This window comes from Sminthopsis crassicaudata, chromosome X (assembly GCF_048593235.1).
Source record: "Sminthopsis crassicaudata isolate SCR6 chromosome X, ASM4859323v1, whole genome shotgun sequence".
Lineage (NCBI taxonomy): Eukaryota > Metazoa > Chordata > Mammalia > Dasyuromorphia > Dasyuridae > Sminthopsis > Sminthopsis crassicaudata.
Window position 1 is genome coordinate 62,494,461 of NC_133623.1, and position 18,825 is coordinate 62,513,285.

An 18,825-nucleotide genomic window follows, 5' to 3' on the forward strand; every position below is an offset into this window, starting at 1 on the left:
AAGGCCAAAAAATAAATATGTTCCATAAGTTTATTACCTATAGATCACCAAATAGTTATAATATCTATTTTTGTAAGTTTTCTTCATTAATATATTTATTTAATATTTCATTTCCATCAAAATTACATGGAAAAAGAATTTTGAACATTTATTTTTAAAAATCTGAATTCTAAATTCTCTCCTTTTTTTCATTGATAAGATATGCACATTTATCTAGATTATAAATGTGTAGTCATACAAAACATATTTTCACATTACTCATCTGTTTATTCTTAAATTTTTGAAACTAAGCTCATTCTTGACCTTTGTGGTTTTCAGTTTCTTCATCTGTTAAATGAGGAATTTGTGGTATAAGAACCCCCAAAGTTTCTTTCTAGCTCTAAGATCCCTGACTTTTAACTGATTCAATCTTTCTGTTTCTTGCAAGTAGAAAATTCTATGTTTTGTTTTATAAACAAGTTTTATACCTTCCTTCATTTTATACTTTCACCACATTCATATTTACAGCTAAGATTAACAAGTATGTTCACCCCTCTAAATTCTGTTGTAATATTTCTTTTTTTCTTATTGGTTTCCTTATTCATAGTTATTTAAAAGCACATCCAAATCTCTAACTTATGGATTTTTCAGCAGAAAATAATGTGTATTGTAATTTCATTAAAGTGCTATGGAGTGTGTATAATTCTGGAGAATAACTAATTTGAGTGAAGTTATAATTCCTTTCATTTTTTTCTTTTTTTTTTGTATTTCATTTTGTTTTTAAAAAACATCTTCCTATTGAAACATTTTATGCAATTCAAGTTGCTTGTTAGATTGTCTTTTTGATCTTGAAGGGCAAGCATTTGATAACTATATTTATGAGCAAGTTAAACTAAAGTCTATTCAATATAGGTATCCTTTTGGTTGTATCGGTTTGTATTCTATAATCTCTTTCCAGTCCTTTCTTAAAAGATGACATTTATAGTCTTTATTTATTTGTCCCTTCTAGGAGAGTAGTAGTTCTCAGACTAAAACATTAAACATTAGCTTACTTAGTTCCTTCCTCTCCAGCTGTATGGCTTTACTATATGGAAATTTGAAATACTTTCCAGTTTTGCCAATGGTAAGTTTATTTTTCTATTTATCTGTAGTTATTTTTTGTACTTTGCATGGATCCACATCAGTTCTATTTAATAACTGAGATTTCCCATTATAACTTTTCCACATTGTTAGTACTTAAGGATTGAGAATTTGATATAATATAAATAATTCTCAAGTCAGTGGATTTGGTTTTAAAGATCACTACTGATGCTTATTACCTTTGTGACCTATGGCAAAACATTTCACTTTCTTTGTCTTCCTTTTCTTAAGCTGTCAAATGCCAGGACTAGACAAGTTGACCTTTAACATTTCTTCTGGCTGCACATACATAATTCGGTGTTATATTCCTCCTGAATCCTTCCTTCATTGTTCTTATTTTTAATGTTTCATATATATATATATATATATATATATACGATTTTTTTCTTTACACTTCTAATCTGTTCTACAAGTTCCTGTGATATTTGCATGTTTGTATATAGAGGTGTAGTTATTAGTGCACACTTTTTTCAAGAGATTTTGCTTTACTTGATTGTACAATATATATGACAGAAGGAGCACCAGCTCTTTTGTCAGAGGACTTTGATTGAAATCTAATGTTTCATGTTAACTACCTATGTGACCTTGGACAAATGATGTAGCTTCTTTGAGTCTTAATTATCTCATCTGTAAATATAATATCTGTGTTCCTATCCAGTTAATACCAAAGTAGTTCCTAATTAGTTTGGTGACCATGGATTGCTTATTTTTTTGGGGGGAGGGTTTGTACAAGATTTTTCTTCGAATATTTCTTTTCTTTCCACTCCCTTTGCTATTGTTGTTCATTTATTTTATTTGACATCTTTGACACTGTTCTGAGGTACTACATGTAATCTGGGTTTAGTTACACCCACCCACTCAGCCAAGTTTTTGACATTTCCCTTGCAATTTTGAGGCATACAAGCTGAAACATGGCTATGTTTCTGATATAGAAATTATTGTGTAATTTTTTTGGAAATTTGCAGACTATCCTATGTTCTGTGATAATGAGGCTGCTGCTGTTTCAATGCATGATCGTATCAAGGTGAATCCTTTCACTCCTGCAGTGTGATCCTTAACCCTGTACTTTTTCATTCTATGGTATCCTTTTCCATATGTAATCTTTAGAATTCATGTCCATATCCTGTTCTGGATCTTTTAAATATAATAAACCCTGTTCCCGAGGACTTCCCCTGTCTCTATCTTTTAACTTCTCAGTAGATTCACACTTGGGAGAATTGACTTGGTAGTGTGGTTGTGTTTCAAATTCATTCATTTTCCAAAATATGTATTCACTTCTGATTTAAGCTGATACTTGATTTTTTTTTTAAAAAGCACTGAAATTCATTTAATGGGTCACTTCAGTTTCAGGTTGAGCAACTTATTCTGATCCATTGCAGTGACTGTCTCAAACCACATGGAAAAAAAAGGTTATTCCCAATTGGAGATTCTCCTGTTCTTAACCAAAGGTTGAATCTCTCTATCAGTAATTGCTCACAAATTATTTTGTATTCAAATAGGAAAACTAATTGTTTGTTTACATAACAGGTTATGTGTTGATTAAAGGACATTAGTAGCAATTAAAATACATTTTGCTTGTTCAGACAAAATTGCATTGCATCTTAATAGAACTTTAGCGATAATTTTCACCAATTTCCGGAGATGGGGAAGTAATTTCCTGGGATACAATTTTCTTTGCCCGATAGATTCTTTCCCAGATCTGAATCATAAGGATTTTTTTTTTAGGTTAACTCTGATAAACTGGAAAGAGGAAGTGGTAAGGACTTGGGTCCTCAGAACCCCTTTTAAATGAAATTCTTTTTGTATTTTTTTCTAAGTTTACCTAGAGCTGTCATTCTAGAGCTGTCATCAAAGAAAAGTAATATTTCTAATTTAGAATCCATTTTGCATCTCGTTGCCTTTTCAAACATTGACATTGGAGTGCTCCATTTATAAGCCATCTAGTTTAACTCTTACCTTAAAAGGAATATCTTGAACCTGCCTAAGATCAGGGTCTTTTAGCCTGTGCTTGAAATCCAAAAAGGACTTATATTCCACAGTTTCAGAAGGAATTCTTTTTTACTTACTTTGCTCATTCCAGATTATTAGAAAATTTCTCTCATCGGAAGCCTAAATTTGCCTCCTTGTGCCTTCTACCTTTTATCAGTGTTCTAATCACACTTTCATATGTCAGTTCTTCAAATACATAAATAAAGCTACTATATCCCCATTACTTCTGAGTGTTCAGTTTTTGAGGCTAAATATCATGAATCCCTTCAAATGAGCCTCATATCCCGTGGATCTATGACCATTTAGCATCCTGATTTACTCCCTCTGGATGCTTTTCAGTTTATTAATGTCTGCCTTTCACTGTGCTAGAACAAAATGAATACAGTCCTTCAGACATGCTCTGATCAGCACAGAGTATATCAAAATTATAACTTCCTTTTTTCCCAGGGTTTGATCTCTTTCTTAGAGCAACCCAGGTTTACATTAGCTTTGGGGGTTAGAGCATAACACGGCTAATCATTGCTTTTATCTTATATTTGATAAGTGGATTTTTCTACTCCACGTTGGCTTCACGTTTAGTTCACTGAATTAATTTCATCTTGTTATTTTCAGCACAAAGGTTGAGACATTCAAGATCTTTTTTGGATCAGAATAATAGCAGTCATAGGTATTATGATGATTAAATGAGAATACTTGTAAAGCATTTGTCACAGTTCATGACACATAATAGGTACTGTATAAATGTTGATTGCCTCTTTTTAAATAAACCTTAATGTGTCATGTAGATGCATGCATATTAAAATTAGTAGTAATGCTATTGTTATTATTACTAGCATTTATGTATGAAGGAAATATTCATTTATTGTTTAATCTGTACAAGATCCCTTGCAGGGCTCTTTTAAAAATATGTTCTTTGATCCCTAAGCAAGGAGGTAGGTGCTAATATCAGTCCCATTTTCACACGAGGAAACAAGTAGGCAGTACTTTTGTGACTTGCTCAAAGTGACACAATAAGTGACCTGGAATTGTTCTCTCCATCTTTTTTTTTTCATCTGAAAGCCATTAGAACCTGAAGTAACTTGACACTCAAAGAAAACTATTTTTTGTGGAGTCCCTTAAATAGTACTTGAAAAGGACTTTTGCTTGAAGCATCCTCAAAGGGGATTGGTTGACAACCGAACCTCTCATCTCTTCCCAACTCTGTCCCATCCACCCATGCAGAGTAAGGTTTCCGTTGCCATCAATAAGAAGTGAATCCCAAACCAACAGCCTGCGAGACAGCCGTTATCTAAATGATTAAGTACATATAGCTAGTGTCTGAGGTTGGATTTCAATTCCATTCTTCCCAGTTCCAGGCCCAGAGCCCTGTTTGTTGTGCAACCTAGCTGCTTCTGGGATGCTGACACTGTCCTCATTCCCTGCTCCTGTCTCACCACTTCCCTCTATCTCCAGTACCATTTATTCTTGGTAGAGGATGGGAGAAGTTCCTAGACAATGTTAATTATCAGGGCTACCACATGAGTAAGTCCAGGGTCAAGCATTTGAGGATACAGTCTTCCATCAACAAAAGGAGAATTGTTTGAGCCCCTTCGTGACAGAAGGTCACATACATGGCTCATATTGTGGGGAGGAACAGTAGCAATTAGTCACCAATTTATTAAATGCTTTCTATGTGCCTTGTACTATGTTCAATTCAGAAAATACCATGGCCAAACCAAAATAGTCCCTGGCCTTAAGGAACTTATAATATACAGGACACATGGCACATACAGAAATATACACATACATGCACACATATACGTGGTATATATAAATCAAATGAGTCCACCTTGCAGCAAAAAAACACTTATCTTTGAGGATAAAAGCCATGATATTTATAAATAATTCATCTGTATTTTGTATTCTTTTACTGTTGTGAATTATTCAGACATTATAAGGTTAATTTAAATTGAGATAGAAGATCAAAAGGGTGGCCAGTTTAGTAATCCTAAGTGGATATCCTTTGTTAATGCAATCCAGATTGCTAGGTGGCACAGTGAATCTGTAATCCTTTTGGATCCACTAGGAAATGACACCCAATATAGAGGAAAGAGAATTTAGTTGATGATTTATATGCTACTATGGAACCTTGGCACTTTGTGTACCTTTTAGGGAGTTGTTGTGTACTATGTGTGTATATTTTTGTACACAGACACACACACATATGTATGTACACATATGCATATACACAGCTGTAGTTCTTGCATGAGATCTATGGGTCCTGTATTCTACATATAAGGAAATGTATTTTTGAATCTATTGGTATGTTTTACGGCTGTGAATTCTGAATAGTATGGTCAAATAGAGATGCCGACATGAGAACCATTGGTAATCTTACATAGTACACAGATTAGTTACGATACAACTCGTAGGCCTGATATGACCCCGGAAGGCCAGACCTTTTCCAAAAAGAAATACACTAGAGAAAATCAGAGGCAGATGAGACATCTCTATGTGTGTATATATATATATATGTGTGTGTGTGTATATATATATATATATGTGTGTATATATATATATGTGTGTGTGTGTATGTATATATATATATATATATATATATATATATATATATATACACACACATATTATTACAGCCTCATATGTGGAAATTTAAGACTAGCAGTTAAAATATGATGTGGAATGCTTTGCTAAGGATCCAGATTGGACAAATTGAAGCAAAATTGTTGTTTAGATATCAGAAATATTGAGGGGTTTCTTGAGAAATTTTAATGAGGGGAATTTTGGCCAAGAGTTTAAGCAGACATATCAAAAGCTGGACATGATGATCTTGATGTCCATTCGGTTTCTGGCTTGCTATTTTATCGGGGGTGACACGTCTTTAAACTGTCCAGAAACCTAATCAAGCTACGATTTCCCTTAATCATAATTTAATCTTTCAAACAATAAACAAATAAAATTCTTTGCTATTTCTCTCTCTCTTTGACTTTACAAAAATGATTTCTCCTACCTGAATCTCAGTTTCTCCATTTGTAAAATGAATATTGTCCCCTTTCCCTTCTAATGACCTCAGAATCAACTAGGTTTCAAAGCACCGAGAAAGACTAAGTCCACTGAATACAGGTACGACATCATGCCCCTGTTTCCAAGAAGGCATTTTGTTCCCATCAAGCTGTGCTAAGAAATCAGCAAGAACAAGCCCTGATCTTTCTCACTAGACCATCTAGCTCCTCAACCTTACACAGCTCTAATTGTATCTAATGAAAGAAAAGTAACATTTTTAGGTCTCAGTTATAGGAAACATTTTAAATAGAACTGGCCTGGGGCACTTTTTAAAATAAAATCTAAATAATGCAAGATTGTTAGTGGGAGCTGGGCCAGGGCAGGATTCCACATAGCATAAAAATCAGCCTCAGCTCCGCACTATCAGGCTGCTTAAGCTGTGGACGCGACAATCCTCATGGCTCAGTCTAGCCAGGCCTTTTTCCCATGATGGATATGACTGCTACCTCGGTAACCCTGGGACCCTTTGTGTCTTGATAAAGCCATTGACACACAGGAAAGGTATCAGAGGTCAAAGAGATGGAGATAGAGTGCTGAACAGGACTGGGTTGTGGGTTAGACCTCAATTGACCTTATGGAAAATAGGGAGCCCTTGGAATAATTTTATGGTGGCACTAACGTACCAAATGAATACTTTAAGTTATTATATATAATAGGTGTGTATAAACATATATATACATATATATATGATTGGATAGATAAAATATAGATATGTATAATATAGATAGATATAATAGATGTAATATAAGAGACACAATAGATATATTAGATAATAGATAAAAACAAGTTCTAGGTAGACTTGTTCCCAAAGCCCACCCTAAAACTTTCTAAATGCATTAGCTTTGGCAAATCACTTAATTATATTCTGCCTCACTTTCCACATCTGTAAGATGGGAATAATACGGATAGCACGCACCTCAACTGGTAATTGTGGTAAGCAAATAAAATACCTCTTCTAGGTAGCACACTTTATAAATCTTTTATAGATATAGAAATTCCATAATTATTGCATTTTCCAAAAGCATACAATTCTAGCTTCAGATTAATGTTATATATTGAGCTAAAAAATCTGCCCTCTTTAATTTTCATTCAGTTCTCTTAATTCTTTTCTTTAAACCAAAAGGATAAGCTTAATTTCTCTTGTAGAGAACTGTGGGGACTGTGGTCTTTCAGATACTTGAACACAACTAGTACTTATCTTCCCCCTAAGATTTTCTTTGTCAGTTATTCAGTCATGTAAGCTTTATCAAGTGCTTGCTATGTGCAGGAACAGCAGAAATATCCCCACTTGCTTCAGCTAGTCCATATAAGACATGCTTTTCAATCTCCTCCATATCCTTCCTTTTGATTCTCTGAATATGTGGGTCCCAGAACTGTACCCCAATACCAGCCTAGCAGGTGCAAGACCCAGGACAGTTAGATTTCAATTCAAAATAACAGCATTTCAGAGATTAAAGAGTCATCTAGTGAAGTCTTTCCTTTTGGGGAAAGGAGCCTTTTTTTCAGGTACTCTGCTAAGTGCTTTAAAAATACAAATGCAAGAGAAAAAAAAAAGAGTCCTTTAATTCTAATGGGAGAAAGGAAGCTAAAAAATATAAGGATGTAATTAGGGCCAATTAGGGATATGGTAATAAATTTCTGAAATAAACTATGCATCCCTTAATCAAAATGGAGATTATAGGAGATATCTCCAGTGGGAGAAGGGAGGTATGGAAATGGAAGGATGTTCTAGGGTGAGAAGGCCTCTTAGTCAATAAGTGGTAAAGGAACAGCTCTTCTTGGCACAGTTTATTCCACTTTGGGGCAGCTCCCATTATTGGGACATTTTAAATAAAATCATATCTAATTTTGCCTTTTTGCAACTTTTACACATTCTTACTAGCCCTATCCTCTGAAATCAAACAAAACAAGATAATTGCCTCTTCCACAATTATGCTCTCTTTCCCTCTCTCACCCTAAATAATTATTTTCTTCTCTAGGTTAAAAATGTCTATGTCTTTCTAATGATCTTCCTATTTGGGTCCTTTCCTCCCTCTATCCACATAGGGTATCATACTCTTATTTACAAATTCTCTTAAAAGCATTTTTTTTCCTTCTGCACCTCTGAACCCTCCCAAGATATCTTGAGGTTTACTGGCTAGATTTTTTTCTTAAGGATTAGACCTTAAACTAAAACCGATTTTATTCTAATTGGCCAATAGATCCCAGGCCAAGCTCCATTTGGTCAAGATTGACTCATTTTGAATGTAAATTGCAGTCATTTCTGCTTTGACCAGAAATCCTGAAAATATTCCTCTCCCAGATTGATTCATTTATTTATTTCTTTAGTTGTTTTGGACTATGTGAAAGAGGAAATACTTTGCCTCAATGACCATGTAGCCTTAATCACTGAATGGGTACGTCCTCTGTCAAACTGAAGCCTGTTGAAGATCTTAGCCTAAAAAGACCAAAGTCTTCTATTTCATCCAGAGTCATCTTCTATCATCCTGATCTATATCCGGCCACTGCACCCAGATGTCTCTGGAGGGGAAAGTGAGGCAGGTGACTTTGCCCAGCCCTCCCTCACTGAAATCCAACACCTCCTTGATGTCACGGTCCTTTTCAAGAGGGAAAAATAAGCAACCTCTGTGATCTTCATATGCTATGAATTTAGAGCCTATTACCATCTTGGTGGCCTCTTGTGGACACTCTGCTATTACTTGAAATTCGGCAATCTGAAATAAGCACAGTATTTTCCACATTTCCCAACCATGCTAAAATGCGGTCTCTTGATTGACTGACTTCTGCTTGATTTTTTCTCACTGGTTTATTCCCATTGCTACTTAAATAACATTGTTTTTCCTTGTCCTTTTTCCAGGGTAGACAACAGTTTGAGAGTGAGGTACTCTATTTAATCCAATAAACATCTTATAGCATCCTTTTCTGTCAACAAGGATCACTGGTCACCAGTTTTCCATCCTTTAGAATTCAATACATAGATTAAAACAGGCTCCTTCAAATGGAATCAATGAAAGTTCAGTGGTCTATTTTCCAAGTCTATAAAATCTGTGATGAGAACAGAAATAAAACTTCCAGGATATGTGTCTCCCTTTTGTTTTCTATCAATTTGTATTTTGCTCTCTCTTTTTGAATATTTGTGGGTAATTTTCTTATACTGTTTTGTAGCATTAAATCGTTTTTTAAAGTTTCTTGATGTTATAGAAAATGTGATCTAAAATAATCTCTGCATCTTCTGTCTTCAGTACCAGTTGTTTCTCTTCCTGTATTGGTGTTTTTTTTTTTTAATTTCCTTTGAGAATTTTTGGTCCTGCTTTTTTGCTTTTTAGTTTTAAATATACTGTTGACATGTTTCATGTACTCTTCCATTTTGTCTTTTAGATGCTTACTCATTTGTTTGTCTTTTAAATTTTTTTATAGCTTTAATTCCTCTTCTAATATCCTGAAATTTTCAATAAGTTTATTGCTCTTTTCTACCATTCTATATATTCTGGAGGTTTTTACAGTTTTTGTATGATTAGTAATCATATATTAATTTTTTATATATGATTTCACAAAATCTTATGTAGGTACAGCAATTTCTTTTCTATTAGGGTTGTTTGATATTTTTTTTTTTTGGCAAGGTAATTGGGGTTAAGTGACTTCCCCAAGGTCACACAGCTAATGACTGTTAAATGCCTGAGACAACATTTGAACACAGATCATCCTGACTTTGGGTCCAGTACTCTATTGATTGTACCATCTAGCTGCCCCCACTAGGGTTTTTAAATTGACTTTTTTCATTCCATGGTATTGATGCATTATATTTGATCATTGCTTTGCTGTTTTTCTGATGTAAAAAATTATTTTCTTTTTTTGTGGATAAATTTCTTCTTTATTTTACAACTTTCTTTTTGAACTTAATATCATTTTAATTGTTCTCCACCCCATGCCAACCCAAGTAGTATACCATATATATAATAATTCAAATATTGACAGGAGAATGATTTTCCTTCTATTTATTAGTTGCTATTATTCTTTCTCATTGGTATGTTTCCCATTTTCAAATAATGCACTCAGTTGATCTTATAACTGTTGTCTCTCAGGTTCAGGCTATAATAGCTAACATTTATGTAGTACTATGTTCTTGTCAGTGTATTAAGTACTTTACCAATATTATCACATATGATTCTTATAATAATCCTAGAATGTAAAGGAAATATTATTATTCCTATTTTATAAGATAGGAAACTGAGGCAGACAGAAATGAACTCAGTTTCTCAGGGTCACATAACTAGTACGTTTCTGAGGCTGCATTTATACCCATATCTTCCTCACTCTAAACCTTCATCTCTGCTACCTTGTTTCCACTCTTGGGGGCCATCAAAGGTTCCCTGTTATTTTGTACTTAGATTATCGAAAGTGGGCAAATACTTGAGCCACTATATAATATTTGTGATGTCTGGGGGTCGTGCTTCTCCGACCTTGAAGCAGTCAACCATGGGGCAGAATAATATAGACCAGTAATTAGATCTTGTATTTTTTTGATATGAATTGCCTTATAGGGAGTAGTTTCCTTGCCCTTCTTTCTAATGTTCCAATTTTGATTACTTTCTTTTGTGTATTACTCATTTTTTGAAGGATGGTGGACAGACTGGGCTTTACATAACATCTCTTGTTTTGCGGCCTTGCGGGAAGTCCTTCTTAGGTGAAATCTTAAATGGGAAAGTCAATACTCTCAAATTAGAAATCAGAGAAATGAAGGTGTAAGCATCCAGTAAAGCCATTCTGTCATTTTTCTTCTTCCAGAAACTCAACCTATTGCATGAAGGTGTCTATGTCCTTGACAGTGGCAGAGAATGAATCTGGACTTTGCTACAATAGTCAGATCCGCTATTCCGAAAAATCCGAAGTCACAAAAAGAAAGGAGATTGTCTGCCCAGACATGGACGATTACAAAACTGCAGAGCAGGAACCGGATGTCGTGTGGTACAAGGTAATGCGGGAGGGGAGGGCTTTCTTCTGGGACAGGATCACAGAGGGAGGTCAAAGTGCATTCATTGTTCTTGTTGTTGATGTTGTTTTAAAATTTTACAAGTTCCCAGTGACCACTGTTGACTGTCTGTCCATCCCTCTGATGGGTACCAAAGACCCTTTTCCCCACCTATTCCAACTAAATAATTATAATGGTAGTTATTGTAATAATATGGAGCATATGTGTTTTTCAAATAAAATCATAATACCCACTAAAAATGGTGTGAACAACACTTCCTAGTTAATTGCTAATAATATATAATATCTGACATTTCTATTAGAGAAAGAAATAGCAAACCAGTCCAGTATGTTTGCCAAAACAATCCCAAATGTGGTCCAGAAAAGTCAGACATGATTGAAAGAACCACAATATTTATATAGTGTTTACTATGTGCCAAGGGCCATGGTTTAAAATTATTTTCTCTTTTGATCCACAAAACAGCCCTGACATGGAAGTTCTGTTATTATTCTTTTTTTTACATATGAAGAAACTGAGGAAAATACATGTTAAGTAAGAGTCCTTCAGTAAGTGAAAGTGGATTTCAACTCAGATTTTCCTTTTTTCAGACCTAGCATTCTATCCATTATGCCTTCTAATTGCCCTAGATATTCTTATATGTTACATCCTTTAAGTAGAGTATTGATGCTTCATGTCCCCTTCTGGGGTTTTCTTGACAAAGAAGCTGGAATAATTTCTTATTACCTTCTCCAGTTTATTTTGTATTTGAGGAACGGAGGCCAACAGGGTTAAGTGACTTGCCTAGGGTCCCATAATTAGTAAATGTTGGATGCAGGATTTGAGCTCATGAAGATTAGTTTTTTGTTTTTTTTTTTTATTCTGAGTTCAGTGTTCTATCTATGACTTTCTAACTGCCCTATATATTACATACAGAAGGGGAAGCTTTGATTAATGAAGAGGGAATGACTCCCAGGTAAGGGTCTAGGACAGGATTTGAACTCAAGTAATTCCTGATTTCAAGTCCAATACTTTATCCTCCTATTTACCAACAATAGGCAATTCTCAAATGATAGAATGAATGAGGAGAAGCCCACTAATTTGGCTAAGACAGAAGAACAAGTACCCCATCAGAGTCCAGAATTTATACTGTTGATCCCCATTGGGATTCTTTGTAGAATGAACTGTGAAAACCACTATTCAAAAGCTTGGGAAGGTCTGTGAATTTGGCGAATGGAACCTAGGACTTGTATTTTCTTGCCTGATGCCAACTCACAAGTGGGTATAAACTAAGACCTAATATATATATTTGGATTTAAGGAACTAGAGTTTTATTTGCAGTTCTTGTCAGTAATGGTTAAATAAAAAAATAAAAACAAAAAACAAACAAAACAAACAAACAAACAACTCAGGGCATCAGGATGTTTTCCCAAAGCCATGGAGTACCTTCCTTTGGAGTTTAGGCTTCTCATTTCCAAGGTTAACATGGCCACACTCTTGTCAGGTACCAAGCATCCTGGGAACACTTGGAGTCATTGATGGCTGGGTTCCTTTTAGCATGTTCATAGGCAAGACATGGGACACCTATGTGAATAGGTGCTTTAACTTGGAAGAAGTAAAATGGTTATAATGGAAAACTCATCAGGACTGGTAACTTATGTACCATAGAGGGAAACCACCATCCAATGCAGTTTATTCCACCAGTCATGTCGGACATCCCTGTAAGGTGAAAGTGCTATCAGCTAAAGGGAGGGAGATCAGCAAAGGCTATATATAATATGTATAATATATGTATATATGTTATACATATATACATATATATACATATATATATATATATAAATATATATATATATAAATATATATATATATATATATATATATATATATATATATATATATATATATAAAAGCTGGCTCTTCTGCTTGTCCACTAAAGAAACTAAGAACTTTCAGCTACAGAGGTGAAAAGGTATTCCTTGCATTGTAAGCAGGAGAAACAGCCTTTATAAATGCATTGATGTGAGAAATGGAATTTTGAATTTGAAGGACAGCTAGTAGTCTTCTGGCTAAAACAAAGTTCACAAGGGGCAGCTGGATCCTAGTGAATAAGAGTACCCAAGCCTGGAATTAGGAATGCCTGAGTTCAAATTTGTTCTCAGATACTTTCTATCTGTGTGACCCTAGGAAACTCAGTTCACTCTGTTTGTCTTAGTTTTCTCATCTGAAAAATGAGTTGGAGAAGAAAATGTCAAATTATTCTGGTATCTTAGCCAAGAAATCTCCTAATGTGGTCATGAAGAATCTCACTTGACTGATTAGACTAACAGAAATAGCGTTCACAAAGTTCAATAGTATGAAAGGATATATGGAAAAAGGAAGGTTAGAAAACAGATCCTGTGGGGGATCTTCAAAATCAGACTGAGGAATTCTTTTTCTTTCTATAGGAAACTGAATTTCGCTGGGGGATTTTGAGAGAGAGCTAGCTCGATATGGTCAGACCTGTGCCTTAGGAAGATTATTTTCCTAGTTTTGTAGCTGATGACTTAAAGAGATTAGAGATTAGAAACTGGGAGACCAATTAGGAGGTGATTAGAGTAATCCAATTAAGAGGCTATTTGGGTGTGAACTAGGGTGCTAGATATGTAAGAGGAAAAAAGGAGACAGATGTTCCAGAAATGGAATTGATGGGAATTTTTAAGCAATTAAATATGAGGATAGCCATTTCCAGAGAGGGCATTGCTGGTCCCCTGTAAGAAAGCTGAAAATATGGAAGGGTCATTTAGCTGGTAAACTATTGAGTTGTTTTGGACGAGGTGAATTTTTGAAATGCCTAAGGGACAGCCAGGTCTGGAATCGGGTAAAGAAAATAAGGCTGGCTGTATAGATCGGTCAGTTATCTAAATAGAGATAATTGACCCCAGGGGAACTGAGAAAACCATCAAAACAGAATATATGAGGGTCTAGGATGTATCCTTAGAGTAGAGGTGTCAAACACATATGTGGCCCACCGTACTCCCTAGTGGGTTAGAACCTGATTAAAACATAATTGAGAAATATTTAACAAAGTAAATAAAATATAATAAAATAAAGATAAAGATAAAAGCAACATATATTATAATAAAATATAATAAAAACATTACTTTTTCAAACTAAGGAACTTTATGGCCATAGGGATCCTGGATAATGTATGGATTTTTGGCCCCCATTTTTATTTGAGTTTGATAGCATTGGCGAAGAGTACACCTCACATTGTGGGATGAGGTAATTGATTTGTAAATGACATCAGTTAACATCTAGTCAAATTTCTTTATTTTACAAGACATGAAATTGAGGCTCACAAAGGTGCTAAAAGCTACCCCGTGATCATTATAGATTCATAGAACTATACCTGGAAGAGGCTAAGGAAGTTTTGGTCATTAAATGTTAAATGACTTGCCCAAAGTCATGGAATAATTAAGTTCGGGCAGTTGTCTTAACTTATTAAACTATGACACCCCAAATCCTTGACTTGATGTCGAGTCTTTTTTGCACTGTATTCCTCCATTTAATGAAGCTTGATAAAAAGCTATTGAAGAAAAATTTTTTTAGAGTTAAATGATTGATATTAGCATTGAGCATCCCTACTCCTTCCTGTTATAGCTTCTTATCCAAGACACTGGTGTGGGACTATTCAAATCATTCAAATCAGATTTCGACCATCTTCTCTTGTTCCAAGCTCCACCAGGCAAGAACCATGGTTACGGTGTTTTTTAAATCACTGGCACCCCGGAGACTGCCCCTCACTAAAATGGATGGGGATGGCCAGCAATCTGAAATGCCTGTGGAAGGCCACAGACGGGGACATAATAGGTTAGACTACTTTTCTCAGTGGCTGCTTCGAGGATGCTGTGAATGAGATCTATTGTTGTGAGTGCATATGTCAATGATGTGATAGGAAACTGTCCTCGCTGGTTTAAGCCTGATCCCTGCGGCTGAATGCTGATTATTCACATAGACACAAATGATATGTCTTAGCAAAAGGACTATGGATTACCAGCAACCGTTCGGGCAAAAGGAGTATTCATATCACTGCTGCCACTCCAAGCAAATGAATTCAAAAGAGAGAATAAGAATTCTTAAATTGAAAATCTGGTTATGACGATGGTATCTGAAAAAGGGATTTGGATTTCTGGATCTCAGTTTAAAATACAAGAATAATGGGCTATAGGCAAGGAATAGGTTATACCTTATAAGAGATTGCATTTGCCATATATCTTGTAAATCTAACAAAACAGCTTTGACTTGAAAAGGAAGGGGAAAGTAGAAAGCCACTAACCTAGATATAAAAAATAGCTACATTTAAGGATAGCTGAAAGACCCAGAAGTTCATAGGAGATCAGACTCAAGACTGTAACCAGTAATAAGAGCTATAGTCTCAGCCGTCAGTACAGAGATGTTTAAAGAATAAGTAACAGGCAATTATGAGAAACTAGAAATCCTGATATAGGAGCACAAAATTGACCTGGTAGGGTGTCACGGAGGCTTGATGTGATGCATCCCATGATTCTGACTTTGGAATGGAATATATTATTCCAAAGGGTTTGGATGGGGTGTAGCAGCAACAGCAGTATATGTATATGGGAATGGGAAAGGGGTATGTGTTGTTATTATCCCCATTGTACCAATAAACAGCAGAAGCTGAGAAAAATGAAATAATTTGTCCAGAATCACACAGCTAGAAAGTGTCTAATGTGGAATTTAAACTTAAAAAGCGCTCAATACGAATCCAGCACTCTTTTCATTGTGCTGGACATCTATATCTTTGAAAATAATCAAAAATGAAAGCTACTACTGAAGCAGATGAAGGCCAATCTCCCAGTTTTCATTTTAAAAATGGAGGAGCATAGATGTTTCAAACTATAAATTTGTGAAATGGACTTCAATTTCTAGTCAACCTCTAAAATGTTTAATCAAAACAATGATTATATTTAATATTTAATATATTATATTTAAAAAGGATAGCAGTGATTGCACCGAAGCAGTTATTTTGTAGATGAGTATTATGCGCCAGGTACCATGCTAAACTTTGGAGATACAGAGACAAGCAAAAGATCTAAAAGAATTCCCAAGCTAATGGGACAGGCAACATGAAAATATATCTATTTACAAACTAGACATATACTGGGTAAATTGGGTATAATCCCAAAGGGAAGGCACTTAAAGGTTATTAGTTAGGAAAGACTTCTTGTAGAAATTGAAACTTCAGCTAAAAATTGAGGGGAATGGGGAACTCCAGGAGGCAGAGATTAGGAGGGAGAGAGGTCCAGTAATTGGGGATAGGTATTGAAACTGCTTGGAATCAGGGCTCAGAATGTCACTTCACATTTCAGGAATAAGTTAAAACCGGTTTCACTGTGATTTGGAGCATGTGGGAGTTAGCAAGGTACAAGAAGGGTCAAGGTTTTGGAGTCCTTTTAAAGTGGATTTTGTATTTGATTGTTGTAGTGATAAGGAACTAATGGAGTTTAATTGAAGGAAGAAAAGGGGAAGGGGTGGAAGAAGCAGTGTGCTATGGGGAGCTGGATTTTTAGGAAAGTCAAGTATTTGAAGGGCTGTCAAGGTCTAGCGTGGTTAGCAACTTGTTCCCTTTGACTCTAGAAAGTAGCCCTGGAGCAATGGGTCCATTGTGCTGAGGTACCAATTTAGGCCAGATCAAAAGGAAAACTTCCCCCAAATTAAGACTATCTCATAATAAAATGGGGTTGCAGTTGTGTGACAGTAGGTTCACCTTTCTTACATGACTATTGGCCAATACCAAAGGCCTTTGTTTTAGACTCATTTTTCAGTAGTTGAGTAAATGCCCAAAAAGCTGGAATTAATTACGTGGATAATTTTTTAGTTGAGAAGTTTTACCAGCCTAAAGAACCATTATTTATATGCAGAGGATTGGTTGTGGGAGTTAAATCTAGAAATCTCTTGATTATTTTGCCCAAAGCTCTCACGATAGCTTAATGATTTACCATATATCAAGAAGGTCAGTGGCAGAGCTGGCTTCCCAACCAGTCCTTTGAGCCCTTGGTACAATGAATTTACCAGTGTTCCATTTCTGATCCTGGGGCCAGAATAGATTCCTTCATGGAAAATTGGATATGTTTTTGAATAACTAGTTTTATGTCCAAAAGGTACTTAAATGAATTGGAGTGAAAAAAAAATGGTCCCTATTTGACTCCTTTCAGTCTTTCTGGTTGCCTAAATTTACCAGAAAAGATTTGGGCTAATTTCTGATCAAGAAGTAAACCATGGCGGTGATTTTGAAGTATATCATACTAGAAGTGAGAAGGACATTTGAGGCCATCTCATCTGCCCTTCTGAGGCATTTTCCACGGAGAGTAAATTGTAGATCACTAACATGAAGGGGACTTGTCCAAGGTCACATAGCAGGTTCCTGGAAAGGCTAGAATTTAGGAGATCCAAGAGGCTTGACCCTCTGTCTATCTTCTTTGGTCTACATTGACCCTCTGCCTATATTCTTTGGTCTCCATTGACCCTCTGTCATATCTTCTTTGGCCTACATCATGGTCCAGTTAGTGGTTGTCTTTCCAGGTTGATGCTCATGGATCAAGCCAAAGTCTGGAGCATGGGATAGCCAATACGTGACCTAACATACATTGTCCTCTTGATTCTAGTCCATGCTTTGTCTTTGTAATCCCATTCCCTTATATGGTGCCTCACATATAGTGTGCACTTAAAAATACTTGTTTATTGATGTGACTTGAGAAGTTGTAAATAATAGAATTATTCCCTCACTCAATAAGAATATCCTAATTCTAGAAAAGAAAGAAATTTTAGAGTCCATTTATTTCAATTCCCATATCTAATAGAGGCACAAATTGAGGCCCCAAGAGACTTGCTTAAAGTCATATATGTGGCCATATATTTTGAAGGATATTCAGAATCCATGTATATCCATCATCTCATTTTATGGAACTGGAAAGAAAGAGGAGGATTCTGTAATGCAAAGTAGCATATAGTCTTGCAATTCTTAGTCTTAAGAGAGTTGTCTAGGGGATTGAGGGTTTAAGTGACTTGTCACACCTCCAGCAATGAGTCAGAAGTAGGACTTGATCCTGGGCCTTCTTATTTTTAAGTCTGTTCTCTATCTATTCCTCAGGTGGCTGCTCTGTGATGCTGTAGTAGATAGAGTCCTGGGTTGGGAATTAGGAAAACTCATGTTCATGGCCTCAGACACTTACTAGCTGTGTGGTCCTGGGCACTTCACTCATCTTCGCCTCATTTTTCAAAGAGCTGGAGAAGGAATTGGAAAACCACTTCAGTATCTTTGCCAAATGGGGTCACGAATGGTTGGAAACAAACAACAATCACTGGACCTCCATGTTGCTTATTGTAAATAATAATCCTCAGCAGCAGAAAGTGATCTTCTGGTTTCAGCATTAGTGCTCTTTCTTCATTTCTACGCTGCCTTTCTAAGGAAGAATATTACTAGATCAGTCCATCACATAGAGTTAGCCTAATTCCTTTTTGAAGAGTTCTCTCCTATGAAAGGCAAGTTTCCAAGTTGTATATGGAATGTCAGCAAAGCATTGAACCTACTGGAGGGGGATGATAGTGGCCGATCACCTTTCTTCCCATGGATAGGAATCACTATTCCCTGATATAAGAGAAGGAAAGAATTCCATGATGACAAGTAA

The 18,825-nt window shown here is 35.7% G+C and overlaps 1 protein-coding gene across 2 annotated transcripts in view; it reads left to right on the forward strand.

Moving 5' to 3' along the window:
• IL1RAPL2 (interleukin 1 receptor accessory protein like 2) overlaps window positions 1-18,825 on the forward strand; it is a 945,856-nt gene that overhangs the window by 525,434 nt on the left and 401,597 nt on the right. For both annotated transcript variants that reach the window (XM_074277659.1, XM_074277660.1), the window contains one exon: window positions 10,954-11,140. In XM_074277659.1, coding sequence (XP_074133760.1) covers window positions 10,954-11,140 — 187 coding nt within the window. The remainder of the gene's footprint in view (window positions 1-10,953; window positions 11,141-18,825) is intronic.